Genomic DNA, 19439 nt, shown 5'->3' on the forward strand with positions numbered 1-19439 from the left:
AGTGAAATGGATAGTCTTGCTTTATAAAAAGAAGTCGTACAAAATTGAAAATAATAGCATTTTGTAAAATAAATAAATGCATGTAATATTAAATATTTTATTAAAAATTGTCGTATTGGTCCAGTTAAAATCATTTGGACAAGAAAACAGAGATTCCTTTCCATGCTATCGATATCATACGTACGTTCACCAATAACATGCTACGCTCATTGAGCTCTATCAATGCTATGTACTATAATCAAATCCCAATAGTCATAAGCCTGGAAAGCTAAGATAAACAATGACATCTGCCTCCTGAATGCTGACCAAGCTATAAGTAATTACCTAAGTGCTCGTGAGCTCGACTTACCCCTGGGAAATTCTAAAATTACTAACCCATATTCCTAAAAGCGTGTACGTCTACTGTAAAATAATTAAATTTAAAAACACTCGCAACAAACATCACCTGACACTAGCTTTCATATAATATTACGCAACGATGAATCAATAAGACACAGGATATAGAAATAACTTAATTAATATGTATATCCTAGTTATATTAAACTTCCACTACATCATCATATTTTAGAATTGTATATTATTATTGTAATTTCCATGCTTATTTTATTAGAAAAACGCTAAAAATTTATTTGTGCAATGTATAATTGTAATTAGATATTTTAAAATTTCCTGGCTGATTTCATCCATGATGGCTATTCTCAAGGATACCCAGAATATATTATAGTCCACAAGTGCCTTGTTCAAATAATTCACTTTCATAATCCGGAACGAATCCGGTACGACTGGAAAGAGTTCAAAGGTCCCAATAACTTTTTATTTAGCCGACCTCTGGACCTCGGGATATGCAGCTTTCTATCTAGCCACTAGACCAACGAAGTAGTCAGTTAAGATATTTGGAAAAAAACTTATAAAGAACTCAAATTTGAGTATTTTCTTACTTTATACATATGTCAAAACTTAACCTATTCTACACATAATAAACGAAATATTTTAGTGTTGAAACATTGTAAAAAAAAATAAGTGGAATGCAATTCGGACTTTCAGTGCTTCGGAAACTCCGAACTTTTCCATTTTCCGTAGTTATTATATTTTCATTACGCTTTTCAAGTAATGAGTTAATCGAAATATAAGGTATATTCAGCACTATTTGAATAAAGTTGGGCTCAATATTTTCATAGATAAAGAAAAGGTAACCTTCAAAATAAGAAGTTTTGTTTATGCTATACGTTTCTGATTGAATCATCTAAATTTGTATGTGTATCAAATATGTTTCTCGTTTACTATATTTGGAGAAAAATAGCAGTGACAGACAGAAAGAGCCCTATCTAAAGAGCCTTAATCTTTATGGGTCCTTGTTCTTTTTCTCATCAATAATACCGAACTAAATGTATAAAAATATAAATACCTTATAATATATAATTTAAGGATCGAACATAGAATTCTTTACATGGTTATTAATTAGGATATACCTAAATATAAATACTAATGTTTAATAGCTAGAAATAATATTAATACACATTTTTATTCATACCAAACTCAATCGCAATCGCCAATTTTATACGATAACATTCCGTCATTTTAAATATCGAAAATAAAACCATTCCGCTTTTAAATTAAGTAAAGATAAAATAAAAACATTTTAAAATCATGACTGGTTATTGAATTGCTTTGATCAAAAATAATATTTGTTCGTTGAAAATTGTTAAAATTGTAGCATTATATCAATTTGAGTAATAGTAAAAAATAAATATTTGACAATTATGCTAAAAAAAATTCATAAAGAAAAATATGCATATTTAATAAATTAATTTCTGCAGTTATAATTATTTTCTATTATTTGCTCGTTCAAAATATGATTTCTGTAAGACCTTCTTGTTCATTAATTTATATTTCTAGATTAAATAAAAACATTACTCATAGATATAGGTGTATCTTTGAGACGGTTTAACGCATTTAAATATAACGGGATTTAATCGATACGATAGCAAAAATCACGATAATTTTAGCTACAAAAAAGCATTGTTTTATTATTTTGAAAATATAAAGTCGATTAAAAATAAAAATAAAAATACTCGTTGCACATATTACACAAAAAAATTACCTGACTTTTCATAGGGTCGGTGTTTATCTGGCACATATAAGTGCCAGAATCTTTGGGTTTCACGTTGCTGATGTACAGCTTCCAAGTGTTGTGGCCATTATGTGTGACTGACAGCCTTGGGTTGAGGGTCACCATATGCGTGTGTATTGCTAAGATTGTTTTTGTGTCTGATTTGATCCAGGCCACCTACAAAATATATACATCTATATATCATTAATTCTTCATTAAGACATTAATACAAAGTTAGCCTGGCTCTGAATTGCAGATTCTAGAACATTCTAGAACTATTATTGTATATTGCATCAAGATTCAGATTAAAATAAATTAGATTCTTTTAATGTTTTATTTTAGAAATACTTACCTTATATGCACCTAGATGATTGACGGTGCAAGTAAAATGAACGTCCCACCCTTGTGCGACGGTAGTATTTTCCAACGGGGAGAGAAATTCCGGCTCCACCTCGCTATAGCCTGACCCCTGCATCTGACCTGCAATACAAACGTTAAGTTATCACTTTAATATCAGAGCTGCGCTTACAATAAACTTGGCTATAGCTGGCCGTCCACAGTTCATAGCGCGGCAGAGCGAGGTTGCGAGAAAAACAACACTATATTATTTTGCTCATAAGTATTACAAATGTTAAGTGTTATTAAAAAAGTATTTATAAATCCTGTACAATACTTTTTCTGAATAAAATCTAACATGATTAATTCAATTGATAAAATATAAATCATATTTTATCATATCATTTTCTCTTTATTGATTAAGTTCAACTAATGACAAGCTTTGCACAAAGCGATTTCTGAAAAGTAAATTATCGATGAGACCCGCTACGCATCCTATGGACTACTTGTTTTATTATTCAGTTATTCTTGTTGTAAAAAGCGGAGAAGTAAATTTAATTGGTGTTAATTTAACACTAATTTGAGTGATAAGAATTAATGTTATAATATTAGAACTATTTGGCACTATTTCCAAAATTTTGGCCGTTCATATTTATGGATATAGGTTTTACATTAATTATTATTTAATAGTACCGTTTAGGTAGGTGTATGGGATTTAAGCAAATTTAACATGGAGTGTTTGATTATAAATAACAGATTTAATTAAGCAATATTCGTATCCAATGTTCTATTTCCTTATTTTTTTTGATTACCCTATTTAGAAAATAAGTAGTTTTTTTATTCAATCCTTTATTTTACTTTTATATAGTAAAATATTTACTTTAAAAAGTAAAAGTTCCTTCTTGTAATGACTTTACGTCTTTAAACCGTTATTTACCTGGCTTTTTATAATTGAATATAACATTATGAGTCAATATTATTAAATAAAAAAAAATTCATTCCACGTCAAATCACTAAATTAATCCTCGTCATTAGAAGGTAGCGTAATGAAAAATTTAAGAATCCTTTTTACAGCAAGATTCCTGTTGTACCCGCGTCCCGCGCAGAATAATTATCAAATGAATGAATCAGCTTTATTTTCCACGTAGCCAAATTCAAACAAAAGGAATACAGGTTGAATTGGCCTTTCAAATCTGTTTAAATCAGGTCAGGCTTGCACAAACAAAAGTAAAATTGCTGACGTTACCATACTGATTTCGATTTTCGCAATCATTGGATTTATTTCTGTGTAATTAAATCATCGCAATATTAAATCTTTCATCGATTGAGAAAAAAATTTAATTATATTTAATCCTTTTTATTCATAAGATGTTAAGGAATACATTTTGTTTTATAAAATTAATTGTACTAATTTATTTTATTATTTTCAGTTTATTTACAATTGTAATTAACGATTTGCCTTAACACATACTTAAACAGTCAGCTGTTTTTCTGACTGGTGTGATCCCGATTTTTTTTTCGCAACGTGTAAATTACGTATTCGTTTTCGTAAGGTCCTTCACAATGAACAGATAGCAATTAGTATCTGCCATTTGAAATCGACCAACCGTTGTACGAACACCCGTGATTTGGTTTTCGGCATTCGGCCTTCGGTGATTAGGGACGGGTTCGCTTAAAAAGGGTCACACTAAATGTCCCATACTGTGACATCAAAACGATTAATGGCTTCGTGCGGGTTTCGGAACTCCGAATATTTTCGTTCAATTCGGCTAATGCGGAGCTCGGATTTCACTTTTTATACTTTTTACCGGCCTCGATTCTAAGCCTGGATGAATTATAGAATGATATATACCGTTGGTCTCTAGTTTCATCTACATAGTTTTAATTAATTACATTTTTGTTATTTGGAACTTTTTATTGTATAATATAAAAACCAAAGCGATTTTGGTTGTGAATTTTCGTAATAATTAATTTGATTTTAAAACTAGCTGCCTGCCCCGACTTCGTACGGGTAAAACAAGGAAGGAAAATAAATTAAAGAAGGTAAGTAAATATAGGGATTGTATAAACCACTCTATGGGTTACGATTGTTTCCATAAATGTTAATTATATTTTGCCAGTTCCATTACTACACATAGTACTCATTTTCCGATATAAAATTTTAGTATATGGTTCATGCGTGATTATCATTAACTAAATAGATGAAGATGACATCATTAGGTATGGTAATTGTTTAAAATAAAGATAATATTTATGAACTATGTTACGGTTATCCGTCTACATTAATTAATTCATTTATTTATAGGCATATTGTAAACAATACCTTCCCACGTGCATCTCTTATTAAGGTAGTTTATAAATAGACACGGTCATATTTCATTAGACGGCTTAAATGAACTCCTCGAAGTATTATTTATTAAAATCTTGAAAGAAGAAATAAGAAACATGTACGAATACCTACTTTATACTAAATATATTAAGCCTTAAATTTGAATCCTACAATGAAAAAAGCTCGTTTATATATATGTGTATATGAATTATCGTTGGTATATATAGTTAGGTTATAAGGCCGCAGAATCCAAGGTCACGAGTTCAGTAGGAGCTAGAAGTCCAGAAGTTAGCAGTGTTTACACCCGTTCCTCGGAAAGCACATGAAGCCAGTGACCTTGTGCCTCAACTTTTTCTGGTGCCAAAATGTCGTCCCATGGGATTTTACGACTGAGTCCATTCCCTAATAGAGAGTGCCCTTATGTTTGCGCACAATTTCTTCACTAAAATATATATCCGTAGTCTTTGCTAGTTTCCGGTGAATAGCCTTCGTGGTTGGAATCTAATTCTATATTTTTTTGTCAAAGCTCAACTACATATATGTACATTGATTATATATAAATAACATTATAGTTTAAAATTAAACTTAACTAACACGAACCTAAAATTTGTTTATTATAATCGGTTATCCACGAACCACAGTTATACGGGCTTAATTTAATAAACTGAAAAAAGGTTATACACATTTCTATAGCAAAGATAATAAAACTTTCGACAAATTTAAAATACATAATTACGCAGATGATTTGTTTGCTGCTATTATAACATACGGATATCGTTCTATTTTATACAATTAATAGTGACCTTTTGAAATTATACAAAAATTATGCATTCTATTAAAACTGTTCAAGTTTTAAGTTGTAACGTTATTCTTTTTTTTAACTCACCATTTTAGTAGTAAATTATATAGCAACATCATGTTTCAATTTAAAACTCATTTCCGAACGGGACTTCGTAGGATTGTTAGGAGGAGGAGGTTCTTAGGTACCCTATTTCCCTTTCTATACCTCTGTGATCCCTGTATATCTGTGATATCACAAGGATTTCTGATAATCAGTTGAGAAATTAATGTGAAAGCGAAAATAAATAAAAACATGTTCCGTGTTATCGTCCATAACTCATTTGTCTTTAATACAACACAAAACATTTTTCAAGTAATTCTAGTCATTCAGGCTTGATTGAGTGACAAACATTTAAATAAAAATTTCGCATTTTTAATGAAAATATACAAATAAAAAAAAACCAAAATCTTTGTATTGCATCAAAGTTTAAATGAGATCAAGTTGTTTCATTTTTAAATGAATTATGGAATCATTAACATATTAAAGCGATGCGTTTTATCAATTTTAATTACTATTTGATCTGTTCGAATGAAATTAATGCGAGATCGAATGCGCTGAAATCGGCATCATTATCCTGCCCGCATCTATTAATCCCTTAACTGACCAATGATTGTCACCCTGTGTTTATACCACAAAATATAGAACCGCATCGCTTTCAAATACAACATTCGTATTTTTATTATATATTTTTTTAATTTCTATTAAATTTTATCTCATGTAGGTGTTCAACACAAGGTATTGTTGTGTGTAGAATATAATGAGTGGATATTACGTAGCCAGATGAGCGTGCACAAAGCCCTAACAAGTAAACACCTTCAGAGTGAGTAGGCTACGCATCTCATAAACACACGCATACATGCAAACACACACCTTACACTCTTGGAATATCATATTTTCAAAACAGATCTAAAGCGGATGCGTAATGAAGAAAATATTCTTTCTAACTGGTAAATGTGTTAATGATATTTATTAGATGTGTTGCTTTTTATACTTTTGAAGCCTATTCTTTGCAAGTTGATTTTCGAAAGTCGCCTTTTAAACTCCATACGGAACATACTAGACATATTTTGATCTTGCCACTTGTAATTAAAAAATGTTTGAAGTACTTTGATCGTTATTACCTGGCTGGGTGGCTTAGAAAATAGTTCTTACATTGGTAGAATATAATTTTCTATTGTTGCCCATTTACCATCAAGCTGTTTTTTTTTATAGAATAGATAGGCGGACGGGCAAGGCGTCATCTGATGGTAAGTAGTCACCACCACTTTGACTTTGGCGTTGTAAGAAATATTAACTACTCCTTACATCACCAACTTTGGGAACTAAGATGTTATGTCCCTCGTGCCTGCAGTTACACTGGCGCACTCATTCTTTTATTTTATTATTATTTTTTTTTTATAGGAAGCCAACATAATATACAATGTTTTTACATGTCTATCCCAGAAAATAACAATTCCAAATAATGACACTTATTAACACTATACATCGCAATTATAGGCTAACTCATAATGCAATTTTACATTTTCAGCTTCGTTCACTCCAACGTAACATTTTTAAAGATATCGCGTAAACAACACGTATACAAATAAATTATGGAAGAATAAAGATATACATATACATATATATTATATATAAATATATATATATATAAATTTAAACTGACATATTATGATAAAAAATGTATACACAAAAATGCAAAAAAAAACAAAAAGAGTTTATCAATAATTCTTCAAACCGGAATACAAAAATACTAATTACTGTACTGTTGTTTTGCGATAGAATATCTGAAGAGTGGGTGGTACCTACCCAGGCGAGTTCAGGCAAAACCCTACCACCAAGTTTTATTATTACTTGCTATTCCGCCCTTTTAAAACTAATTAAAAATAAATGCTTAATTTAATTAATAAATAGGTAATAAAATAATTCACCGCTCTTGTAGGCATTTATGTATTTTATTATAATCATTTCACTGTTCAGAATTTTTAGAACCTGCCCTTGTTTAAAGGATATGATAAAAAGGGTTGTTTTGCTTAAAATTAATTATATCATCAAAAAAAAAATTAAATTTAGTGTCATAATTCGTAAAAAATTAAATAAAACTGCTGTATCGAATTTAATGCTATTATATGCACGAAATTGGTTTGGAATGACGGTATCATTTGTTCTCATAATATATAATAATTTTTAAATATAATACTATTAACAAAAACAGTTTTAAACATTTTTTATCTACCACTATGTTTTTACATGATAATTTAATAATTGTAGTAACGTATCTACAGCTGCAATGCGTATTGTGATTTGTAAATATTAATCTTATACAGGTTTGTAATTAATTAAATTTAGTTTCAATATACTGTTTCGAGAGTGTAAAATGAGCAGAAAATTAAAATTACGTCAACTCACTGGCAGTTAATGTTTTCACGGATCACAGACGGATATAAAATAATTTATAATATGTGTCTAGATAAAAAAAAAATCGAAAGTTTTTATTAAATACTTCATTCCAAATGTTATTATGTACAACTGTCTTTTACTTTTTATGCCGGGTTTGTGCAGAATCATTAACTTGAGAAGTTGTCGTTAACGGTGCATTTAACAGCGAAGGACCAGATAAAAGCTGAGTGTATTGCAGTGTAATGTATAAGTATAATTATACTAAGGGAAAAGAGAGAATATAAAAAATGCTAGTTCCATAGGCAATATTAAATTTTGAGTACGTATGCCACTCTTGACCTATTTATATTACAATTCGAAAAATTATCTCATCTCTTCAGAATGGTGATGAAGTTCCTGACTTATTTGGGCCACGTTGCCCATGGTTGGTTGGTAAAGGGAGACATATATACGTGCACAATTATACACACTGTTCCTCGCTCTTATGACTAAATGGAACAAAAGTCTGATATGTTGAAAAAACAAACATATAATAGGAAGGTATATGATTCCCTTGGTGATAGAGCTTTGTGTAAGTTCGTCTGGGTAAATATTATCCACTCATTAGATATTCTTCCGCAAAACGGCAATTAGCTTTGTTGTGTACCGTTTTGAAAGGTAAAGAAACCCAGTAAATGCTTATAGCATAAGAGATATAACATGTAGCCATACTATCTAGCTATACGACTACATTTGGTTGCGTGTAATGTCTATGGGCGATAATGACTACTTACCATAAAGAGGCCCTTCCGCCTAACTATTCTATAAAAATATGAGAAAATGGGCTATCTAAATAATAAAAAGGGTAGATCATTGATATACTGTCAGTTATAATATAATATGATGTGCTTGGCTTACTACTCTCTTTACTATTTTATCAAGGAATTCTCTGTAACAGGCCGAAGTTTTGAAGTTGGCTGTATTAATAAAGCCCCTCCGATCAAGTAAAATTGTCTACCCATCTGATTATGAGTGAAAGAATAATGATGCAACCTATGTTCGATTTCTTCAGTTCAGAATTTGGATACTAAATCCAAATAAAAAAGTATTAACTTACACAAAAAATAAAAATAAATTACAATTTACCGTTGCCGTTAGGTTAAATAAATTATCAATATAAAAATTAAAAATGGTCACTGTCGATCAAAGATTAATTTATGTTGTCGCAGATTGTTTGAAAAGGCAAGAGAAACGATTTTATATACTCTATATATTATCGACATTAATAAGTCTTGGAATTAGAGTTGTACTATATACTCGTTTTTTACTCGATACGGATATATATTCGCTATCTCTTTTTAGAGCAGATTTAAAAGTATTTGTATTTTTATTACAAACAATTTCAAATATATGTATTACTACATTTACATTAATGATTATATCGTGATCCCACTTATGTGGGCTCCAAATTCGCGCTGTTTTACTGTTTCACGGGTGCTTACATCGTATGATTTCGGTCTGTATCACGTATTCCTCGTGTATTTCATTTCGATTAAGTATTTTTTGTTACGACAAAGGATTAGTATGTCACTTGCATCGCAGTGCTTATTTACATATTTATTTCATGTTACATAAAAACGCAAAGTGTTATGACTATAGCTTTTAAGCTAAACATTGAGCTGAACGAAATCTGTGAACTACGTAAATCTGTATTGAGTAACACGGCATTACTCGCTATGGCAAAAACAAAAAGGAATAAAACTAACAACTTTCTATCGGTGTAACTAGTACTATGTATAAGGCTACTTGATAAAGTAAACTACCAAGTTGTGATGATGATGATGTCCTCCTGCCCAATTTCGACCACGATGGCCAATCACTAGATTAATCAGCCCACTACGTAGGACATATTTTAATGCACAATTGTAAACGCAAAACAGATTTACAGTATCAACGGCTTTACGTGCTTTTCGAGGCACGGGGTTGTACACAATTCTAACTTTCAGACAGAGATGCTTCGCTAGTTTTTTTTATTTTTTTATTTATAGAATAATAATAATAATAATAAAATCATTTGTTTCGACCAAACAGGGATCATAAATACAATACCATAAATAATAAAAAGAGAAAAATTACAATAATAATATTTAACGGATTTTACATATTATAAATTGGATTAAATTAATTCGAATTAAATTAATAGGTAGGCGGACGAGCATATGGGTCACCTGATGATAGATGGTCTCCAACGCCCATTGACATATACATTGTAACAAATGTTAGCTATCGCTTACATCGCCAATGCACCTTTGGAACTAAGATGTTATCTCCCTTGTGCCTGTAACTGGCTGGCTGTACACTGGCTCACTCAACCTTCAAACCGAAACACAACAATATCAAGTACTGCTGTTTCGTGGTAGAATATCTGATGAGTGGGTGGTACATACCCAGACGAACTTGCACAAAGCCCTACCACCATTTTTTGTTGTCATGTCCTGGGGTTTGAAATTATGTAACATATCTTTATCAAAAACTATTCTTATCTGGTAAAAGAAAACTAATAAATATCTAAAAGCTCAATACTTTTAAAATATAATGATCATACTTCTGATATAAATTATAGCCATATCAGTATTCAAAAAATTAAAGAATATATTATGTTAAAACACACTTCACATTTATTACAAGGCACTATTCTGAATGTCAGCATATGAAGATAATGGAACAAAACAGCTTAAATGTTTCGGTAAAGACGGGCTTTATGCGAGCCGCTGCACGCGTTAGACCAAGTGTAGCAAATGAAAATTAATAACCCAGTCCGATGCCCGTTTTTATCTGTACACTGATGCTGCCGCCGCTTTTAAAACTTTTATAAAATACATTTAATAAAAATGTTATTTATATATAATTTATAATATATTTTCTTTTATATTATTCATTAATATATACATATATATATATATATATATATATGTACACTTTAAACTTACGCGATGTTTATTTATATCTTGAGTTAATTATTGGAGCAGCGTGGTGGAATAAGCTCCAAACCTTCTCCTTAAAAAGGGAGAGTAGGCGTTAGCCCAGCAGTGGGACATTAACAGGCTGTTACTGTGAGTTAATTATACGTTTATTTTTCTTATCTTTCTCTATCTGTTCTTAAAAATGCTACTCTATTCTCTTATAATTATATGTCTATTATATGCATATTGTATTTTCGAAAGAAACATTTTGCTTTATAAAGTTTAAATTTTTTATATAACATCAGTACTCTAATAGTACAATGAAAACGTCATAGAACACATAAATTTAATAATATTAATTGTCGGTCAAATATGGTTTCTGTCGGTGCATGCATCTGTGGAAACCACATGATGCATTTTAATTAAACCGGAATTGTAATAGTTTATACTCTCTGTTCTTTAATTTTTTTCACACTAAGAGAAGAGAACTCTCTTCGTTCTTTACTTCATATAAAAAGTCGAAAAAATCTTAAGTGTTATATTTGCCTAGAAGTAATAAATAAAACCACGGATATAAATTCGTAATTGATAAAATTATATTTTATAACATTCAAAATTTCTATCTAAAATTAAAAAGTATATTCGTCAAATTATCTTCAAATTCAAAGATCTTCGTAAGTTGTCTCTGCTACTGGTCGGCGTCTACGCTATTTTTAGACGTGAAAATAAAGGCGTAAGTAATTCACGTATATTCATTATTGATTTAAAATAAGATATTATATTATATTTTTTTATTTAATTTTATATTCTACCAGCCTAAATCTGCCTAATTTAATAACTTCAATTTAATTAAGCTTAGAAGGACAAGTTATAAATCAAATTTTATAGCATTGATCAAACAGGATATCATAACATTTCACCCCGTCGAACAAATTTTTTATTCCCGACTAGAAATTAATAACGCAATGGCTTGCCGCTAAGTTTAACGAGCCACGACCCCGCTTATCTTGATCTACGACCAAGAGCTATATAAAGCTTATAAAGTCACGAATTAAGGATTAAAATATAATATTGAATTCGTTTCATGGTTTTTCGTGAAAAATACAATAACATAAGCACTAACTTGAACTTGACGTCAACGACATCAACGACGTTCTCGAAATTAACTTAGATTTTTTTTAAGTATTCATGAAACCCAATTAAATCAATATAAAGCCTAATTATGCATGAATATAGTCAAATTAGTCAAGTATATTAGTAAACGTAGTAATCTCCGAACTCGTTTAAAGAGATGATCACATTTTGAAGACATGATCACATTTTGAAGGAGCTCAACTAGATAACAAAATAGTTATAAATATTAAAAAAATGGATCAATTAACGTATTCAAAAACACTTAGTGCTATATCTTAATTTACAAACGAATTTGTTAAGTGGATAAGTGTCAAATTGCTCGCAAATGAATTGGGGTGTATATATATATTAGTTTATTTATTGTTTATAGTATATAAATATAATATCAGTATTTATCAGTCGAATGTACATTATAACTTCGCAAAATTCTGTTCTCAAGGAAGTGATTTCCCATGTATTCTTATTTAGAACAAAGATCCTTAAACCTAAACTTTATTAAGTATTTAACGAGTAATGAATCCGTTATTTGTCTTTGCAAAGTGTAGTCCAGATAATAACTGACGATCATAAATATGATATATTCTTTTATATTTGATAATAATATTATCATAATGAGGAAGGTTTTATAAGTTTGTTTTACTACGGTTTTCGCAAAAGCTACAAATCTGAAATCTATTCAGTGGTTTAGCCGTGAAAATGTAACAGACAGACAGACAGTCACGCAAACAAAACGAGTTACTTTCTTTTTTATAATATTATAAGTATGGATTTAATAATATATATACGTATTGTTTAACGTAGATAAAGAGAAATCTGCGGTTCAGGCTATCTTTTGATGACCACTGAAAAAAATACAATACACTGGATAGTATATAAATGAAACATATCATATAAAAATCATATAATATTTGTACATTTAAAAAATCGTCCGAATATAATATTGTTATAACAACTTTATCGTAGCGTTTTTTTGACATCATAAATTTTCATCAACATATAGTTTCTATAATCAGTAGCTAAACAAAACTTATGTCAAAAAACATCTAGCGACGATTGGAATTATTTTAACTAGACTAATCGCTACGAGCAACTAGTCTAACTCGACACTTGTTATTGCTAAATAATTACTTATCAAATTTACCCAAATAGCAGTAATCATCCTATAAATAGCTTATACAGAAATAGCTTATATAAAGAAAATAAAACTTTAAATATTCAGTCTGAAATAAGAGCATAATAACCACCCCTAAATTAAGCTTATAAAATTATATTATTAATATTGCTACTAAGAAATTGTAAGAAATAATTGTATCTCAATTATAATATATATTAATTGATTAAATTTAATTTATTTATTTATTAAAACAAATCGTATACGCTGAAATCACTAAGTGCAATAATTTTGTAAACAAATTTGCGTATTGCACTTTATTATATTAAGGTGAATTGCAATTTATTCTGACTTAAGATTAATAAAAAAGGTACGGCGTATTCAATATAAACTTAGTATACAAAATATAAAAGCTATTATTACAATCTTCATATTACTGGCGCGTATTATTTTCATTCTTATAAGAAACCCAGCATTCCAGTATGTAAGATCTAAGCAATATGATCAAATAATATATATAACACAGACGGTAATACTCACTTTTAATATACGCGTATTTCGTTTCTAATATCACACCTATTCGAAGCATAAGCTTGAACAAGTTTTAATCAAAATATATCATTGTACGCATTTCGTATTTGGTTGGCACTGTATCGGATTACGTATTCCAATTATTCAGTATTTCACGCCCATCGACGCCTATAATTACATTCTGATAGAATTGCATTAAATCCGCAACGCATTCATTTACTAATTTCCATACAAATTTATCCAATGATTAGCCTTAATTTGGTGAGGTTTTTAATGTGTCTATCAATTACAGACGGTATTATTTGCATACTATAGCTGTTCCAATTTAATCGCTATAATGAAACAATGTGGAATTCATGGGGCACGGTGCACAGGCGGAAGCCTTAAGCAATTAAAAGAAAAGGTTTGTATAAAGTGTTTTCAATTAAACTTGGAATCCGCTAAGGCAACGTCTGTGCGGGTTCCTGACGTCAAGCGTGCCGTCTACGTGAGAGAATCTGTGGTATTGCTTTAAACTGCAGCGGTCTGTTCGTGTAGACGGTCATTAAAGTGCAACAATTCGCCCGATCATGTAAACAGGCTTAGTTTTATTTTTGCATTGCTAAAACATATGAAATGTTTTGCATATAGGTAACTAATGAATTAACAGAACTACCTTAATTCAAATATCAAGATCATTGATAACTTGTATTACTTCTTACAACAATAATATGCTTTTACAAATAATATATACACTACGAGTATCCTAACAGAGGTAAGCGTGATCACAATACATCCGAGGATGCTCGTTAGAAGTGAATTAAAATGATAAGCCATCTTTGCATATATTTAAAAAAAAAAACAATATTTTCTTAAAATTTAATATCTTTGTAATCGTTCTTTATAACCAATTCAAAAATCATATTTCGTCAAATACCTGTCCTTAACGGACACTACACTAATGCATTATAAAAAAATATTATAAATATTTAATAAAGCCTTTAGCAGACATTGAAAATTCAAGTAAAGCAACGACTGGAACGTGATTTACAAACACCCACATTAATTTATTCAGCGTTAGGAAGAGAAAATTAATGTTTTCAAAGAGGCGTAAAGACGTACCGGACGGGATATTAAGCTTTTCATCGGGCGGGCTATTAGTAAGAAACACGTTTAGTTACACTGAGTTAGTACTTCAAAGCCTCTGCTTACGAAGCGTAAATATTTACTAGTAAACTAAAGTGCTTCGTTCCACTAAAAATTTAGTTTTCGATTACAATAGTATTTTATAATCTGGGATTAATAATAATAATGTTTACCTATAGTTGATTGACTTGGATCTGTGATGATCTTAATGTTTTAATTTGCCATTCCACAATATGACGATTTTTTATTATCTATTTATCATCAGGGATTAATATATATATTCTGTAGGAACGTATTTGTACGATTAATATATATTTTCTCTCCTACAGAATCTAAAATAGTGTATTATATTATTATTATTTATTATATTTTTATAGCTTTATTTTAATGTAACTAATTATTAATGGTTGAAGTAATTTCTTGCAAGCAAGTAAGTAAAATATTATTCAATATGGTGTTAGACAACAATACAAGTCAAATTATATGAAGGAAAATCATTAATTTCATTAGACTTAGACTTCATTAATAATGTTGCGTTTTAGCTGTAACAGATCAAAATCACTATGATATGTTTTTCCTATCTATGTCGCCATAAGTTTTGTAACCTTAGTAATGAAACTCTCAAACATTAACCCTTACGAAACCAAATACAACTGCAAAATTATTCATAAGTAAATGTGGTTTTTTTTCTCTCAAATATTTTGTATAAATAACACAAAGTTTTATAAAGCTATGTTTTAAGATTTTCTATACGCGTAATATCAATTAAAATTGAAGATAAATATGTTATAGATGTTATTATATAATTTTCTCAGTTAATTTATCTTTGGACATATCACACACATACAAACACTCACTCACTCACATTTATAGCTCTTTATGTAGTAAGCTATATGTTTTCTGTATGTAAAGGGGAATGACCCAAATGAGACATATTTGTGTTCAAACGTAATATGTTTTATAAACTTTATAATTAGGTTTGATATCGAATCTAGTGTCCAATTGCTCCGGGTTTATTTTTGCACCATTTTAAATAATTATTTCATCGATTCAATAGAATTTTCATGTTATTAAGTGCCACCTTAAGACTCATGTCATGACTTCTTGCCATATTTTATATTATATAACAAAATTAAACAGAATTAAAATTAAATATACACTGTGATGCACATCACAGTGTGTTTGTTGTTGTTTTCGGAAATTCGTGATTAATAAAATCAAATATCTATTTGTAATCACACATCTGCAAAATATCTCGCAGAGCAAACAATTGTACTTTACTATTACGATTTCATATGGCTATGACATCTGCTAGAGAAATTATGAATTTCATTGATATATATCCTATATAAATAAACTCCCAATAACCATCCCTCAACTAATATTAGTATATTGAAAACGGTTGAATAAATGCATATTTGTAACTTACCTCACAGTCGGTGCTTTACGCACTACGTATATATTATAAAAAATTAAATGCCGCAATGGCCCATTGATTAGGACACGAGAATCTTGGCTGAAGATTGCGAGTTCAATCTCGGGCAATTTTTAAATGCTTATCTTGTCTTTATAATTTATTAAATGATTGGCAGTGAACATTAATGTGAAAAAAATTATCTGTCGAAATGAATCTACCACATATGTACACGCCAACATATATTAGAGCAGCGTTGTGGAATAAGCTGCAAACCTTCTCTTTAAGAGGAGGATGAGCAAACGGTATACAAAAATATAACACAGTACATTTAGAAATGATCAAGTTCCGCTACGTAAAAATATGACACTACAAAAGCTATTATTGTATGTTAATTTCTCTAATGTCCATCATTCATTGCCCCTTTGTTAATAAAGTATTACTCGACATCTTTCACACGCCACCGTTCACATCTTTCATACATAGATAGTACTACACTATGACTATGAGTGCCTCGTTGGTCTAGTAGCTTGATGTAAGGCTGCAGACCCGGAGGTCCTATGTTCAATTCCCAGGTCAAAAAGTCAAAAAGGTCTCAGTAGCAGCCCGAAGTCGGGAAGTTGAAAGTGTGTTCACTCCCGTGCCTCGGAAACCACACATAGCCGTTGGTCCTGCGCCTGAATTCTTTCCGGTCGTGTCGGATTGTCGTACCATCGCATTATGAAAGTTAGGGAATAGAGAGTGCACCTATGTTTGCGGACACACTTGTTATATATCTCCTTCGTAGTTGGCTAATCTTTTTTGAGATTGACCAACGTGGCCGAAATCGGTCTAAAGCACATTATTATTATAATATACTACACAAGAAACATTACTAAGTTTTATCTCAAGCGAACTAACGTTATAAAAACGCGTACGTGACAAAAGATACATAATAAAAAAATAAAAAAAATTCACATTGTTAGGTATGTGTACATACATATACCTAAATAACAATTGTCATAAAGATCGATTGAACGGTGTAGAAGGTGATATACTACAAGATTATCTTGCACCGAACTTAGTCTCAAACAGCTTCAATTTGAAATAGATATAGCGACATATATATGTATGTATACACCAGCTATCATGTACTTCCTTTCATAAGAAAAATTTTAAAAATAGGCAATCATAGGGACTGCTTATAGAAATGAAAACTTGAAACAGTTAAATATATTTGTCCGAACCGAAACAGCCTGTGAATGTCCCACTGCTGGGCTAAAGGCCTCCTCTCCTCATTTTGAGGAGAAGGTTTGGAGCTTATTCCACCACGCTGCTCCAATGCGGGTTGGTGGAATACACATGTGGCAGAATTTCAGTGAAATTAGACACATGCAGGTTTCCTCACGATGTTTTCCTTCACCGTAAAGCACGAGATGAATTATAATCACAAATTAAGCACATGAAAATTCAGTGGTGCTTGCCCGGGTTTGAACCCACGATCATCGGTTAAGATTCACGCGTTCTTACCACTGGGCCATCTCGGCTTTTATTGTCCAGTTTCCACATATATTGTCACTCCAAGTAATAATTCTATCCCTTTTTAATTAATAGCTTTTTATTGATCAAATACACAGTGTGTCGCAAACTCGGCACAAAAATTAATACAGCTTAATTTAAATAAATAATGGTTAAAATATTATATTATTTGTATATCCTGTTAGTTATGTAAATAACATAAATTTTAATCGTTATTATTTTCATTAATTCGCATAACACATAAATTATTTGTACTTTTAACGATTCCATATTAACATTACCATGTCGGTGACGCGAAGCCACGAACGAGCCTATCCACTACGATAAACCAGCGCAACGTTCGGTGCATAGTTCAGTAGAACCAAGCGGATATATAGACAGCAGACACATAAATAAACACATGAAAACTCAACAGTTTTTGCCTGGACTCGAATCTAGGCTCGATTTTTGTGTATAAATTTAGAAAATAAGCTATACACGTAAATCGATGTTGCAGTAAAAAATAAAATAAAAATGAATTTAGTTTTAGCATGAATGCTAGATTTTTAAAACAAGCATATTTTATTCATAGTTAAAATAGAACTGTCAGTTTCAATACTGCATCTCACGCAATTCCAAATACCAACTACTTTTCGCTGCTACTAAGAATCGCATATTCTATTCACTACACAATTTAAAAATATTCTGCATAAAATCAATTAATATTAATTACGTATTCTTTTGAGCCGTTAACTCTGTCTTCTCACAATAAAGAAATATATACAATAAGTATATCGTATATTACAAACAAGAAAACATTTCTGTATGTCAAAATCATATTATGATGTAAATAAAAAAATAATTCTAAGCTTACGTATGTATGTATGTCTATAAGCTACACCTAAGCGATAATCCGTCACTTACCTGCGACTATAGTGAGTAGAGCGAACGTAGAAACCAGCGGCAGTCCTCCCGTTTCCATGGCAACCCTCGGTCGCCTCCTTGCTTCCGCAGTCATTATGTCAACAGACATTTGATATTGTAATATCAGTATGATTCGCTCGTCGATTTAAAATTCTTCTTAACTTAAATTATTATTGTCTCGATTACATCGTACATAGTTAACTTGTTTTCTTAGAATATAATAGAGAAAAGTTTGTTATTGTCATATCATTGCAATTCCTCTTCTTTGTTAGATCTGAAACAATAAAACGAACTTTTTGTTACGAAGCAATCTCGGGTGCACTTTTGCAAGCCAAATACTCGCTCTTCATTTTACAACTATTGTTAGGACAATGATTTCTTTCATTTAAAGTTTTCTTCTGGCCTAGAACCAATTCATTTAGTATAAATCTTAATTTGAACTGGTGTTACTTTTATATTAAAAATAGGAAAAAAATAGTAAATATTTAATGCACCTTATATCGAGACATGTTTTTGTTACAACCGAGTTCAAAAAAATCTTTGAGATTTCCTTTGAATATTTTTGCACCGAAAAAAATGAGCGAAAAGCATCGAATTTAATTTTAACATTTATAAAAAAAAGATGCAAATCAAATTTCCAAAATTTTATAACAACTAAAAAAGTTAAACAAAGAAAAATACGACTTTAAATTAGTCGGTTAACAAATACATATGTATTAGGTGTTGTAACTCATATGTTATTTGCAAA

The 19439-nt window shown here is 30.5% G+C and overlaps 1 protein-coding gene across 2 annotated transcripts in view; it reads right to left on the bottom strand.

Moving 5' to 3' along the window:
* The window catches only part of LOC126772826 (lachesin-like), a 51823-nt gene extending 33063 nt beyond the window's left edge, over nt 1-18760 (bottom strand). The window contains exons 1-3 of one of the 2 annotated variants that reach the window (XM_050493423.1): nt 18692-18760; nt 2463-2590; nt 2102-2287 (exon numbers count right to left, since the gene is read on the bottom strand). In XM_050493423.1, the coding sequence (XP_050349380.1) occupies nt 2102-2287; nt 2463-2590; nt 18692-18749 (372 nt within the window). In that variant the 5' untranslated portion in view covers nt 18750-18760. Of the gene's footprint in view, nt 1-2101; nt 2288-2462; nt 2591-13740; nt 13769-18691 lie in introns of those variants that run through there. The other variant, XM_050493424.1, reaches the window with a different exon arrangement.
* Between the last annotated feature and the right edge of the window lie 679 nt (nt 18761-19439).

The sequence above is a fragment of the Nymphalis io genome, chromosome 13 (genome assembly GCF_905147045.1).
Source record: "Nymphalis io chromosome 13, ilAglIoxx1.1, whole genome shotgun sequence".
In the NCBI taxonomy this organism is placed as follows: domain Eukaryota; kingdom Metazoa; phylum Arthropoda; class Insecta; order Lepidoptera; family Nymphalidae; genus Nymphalis; species Nymphalis io.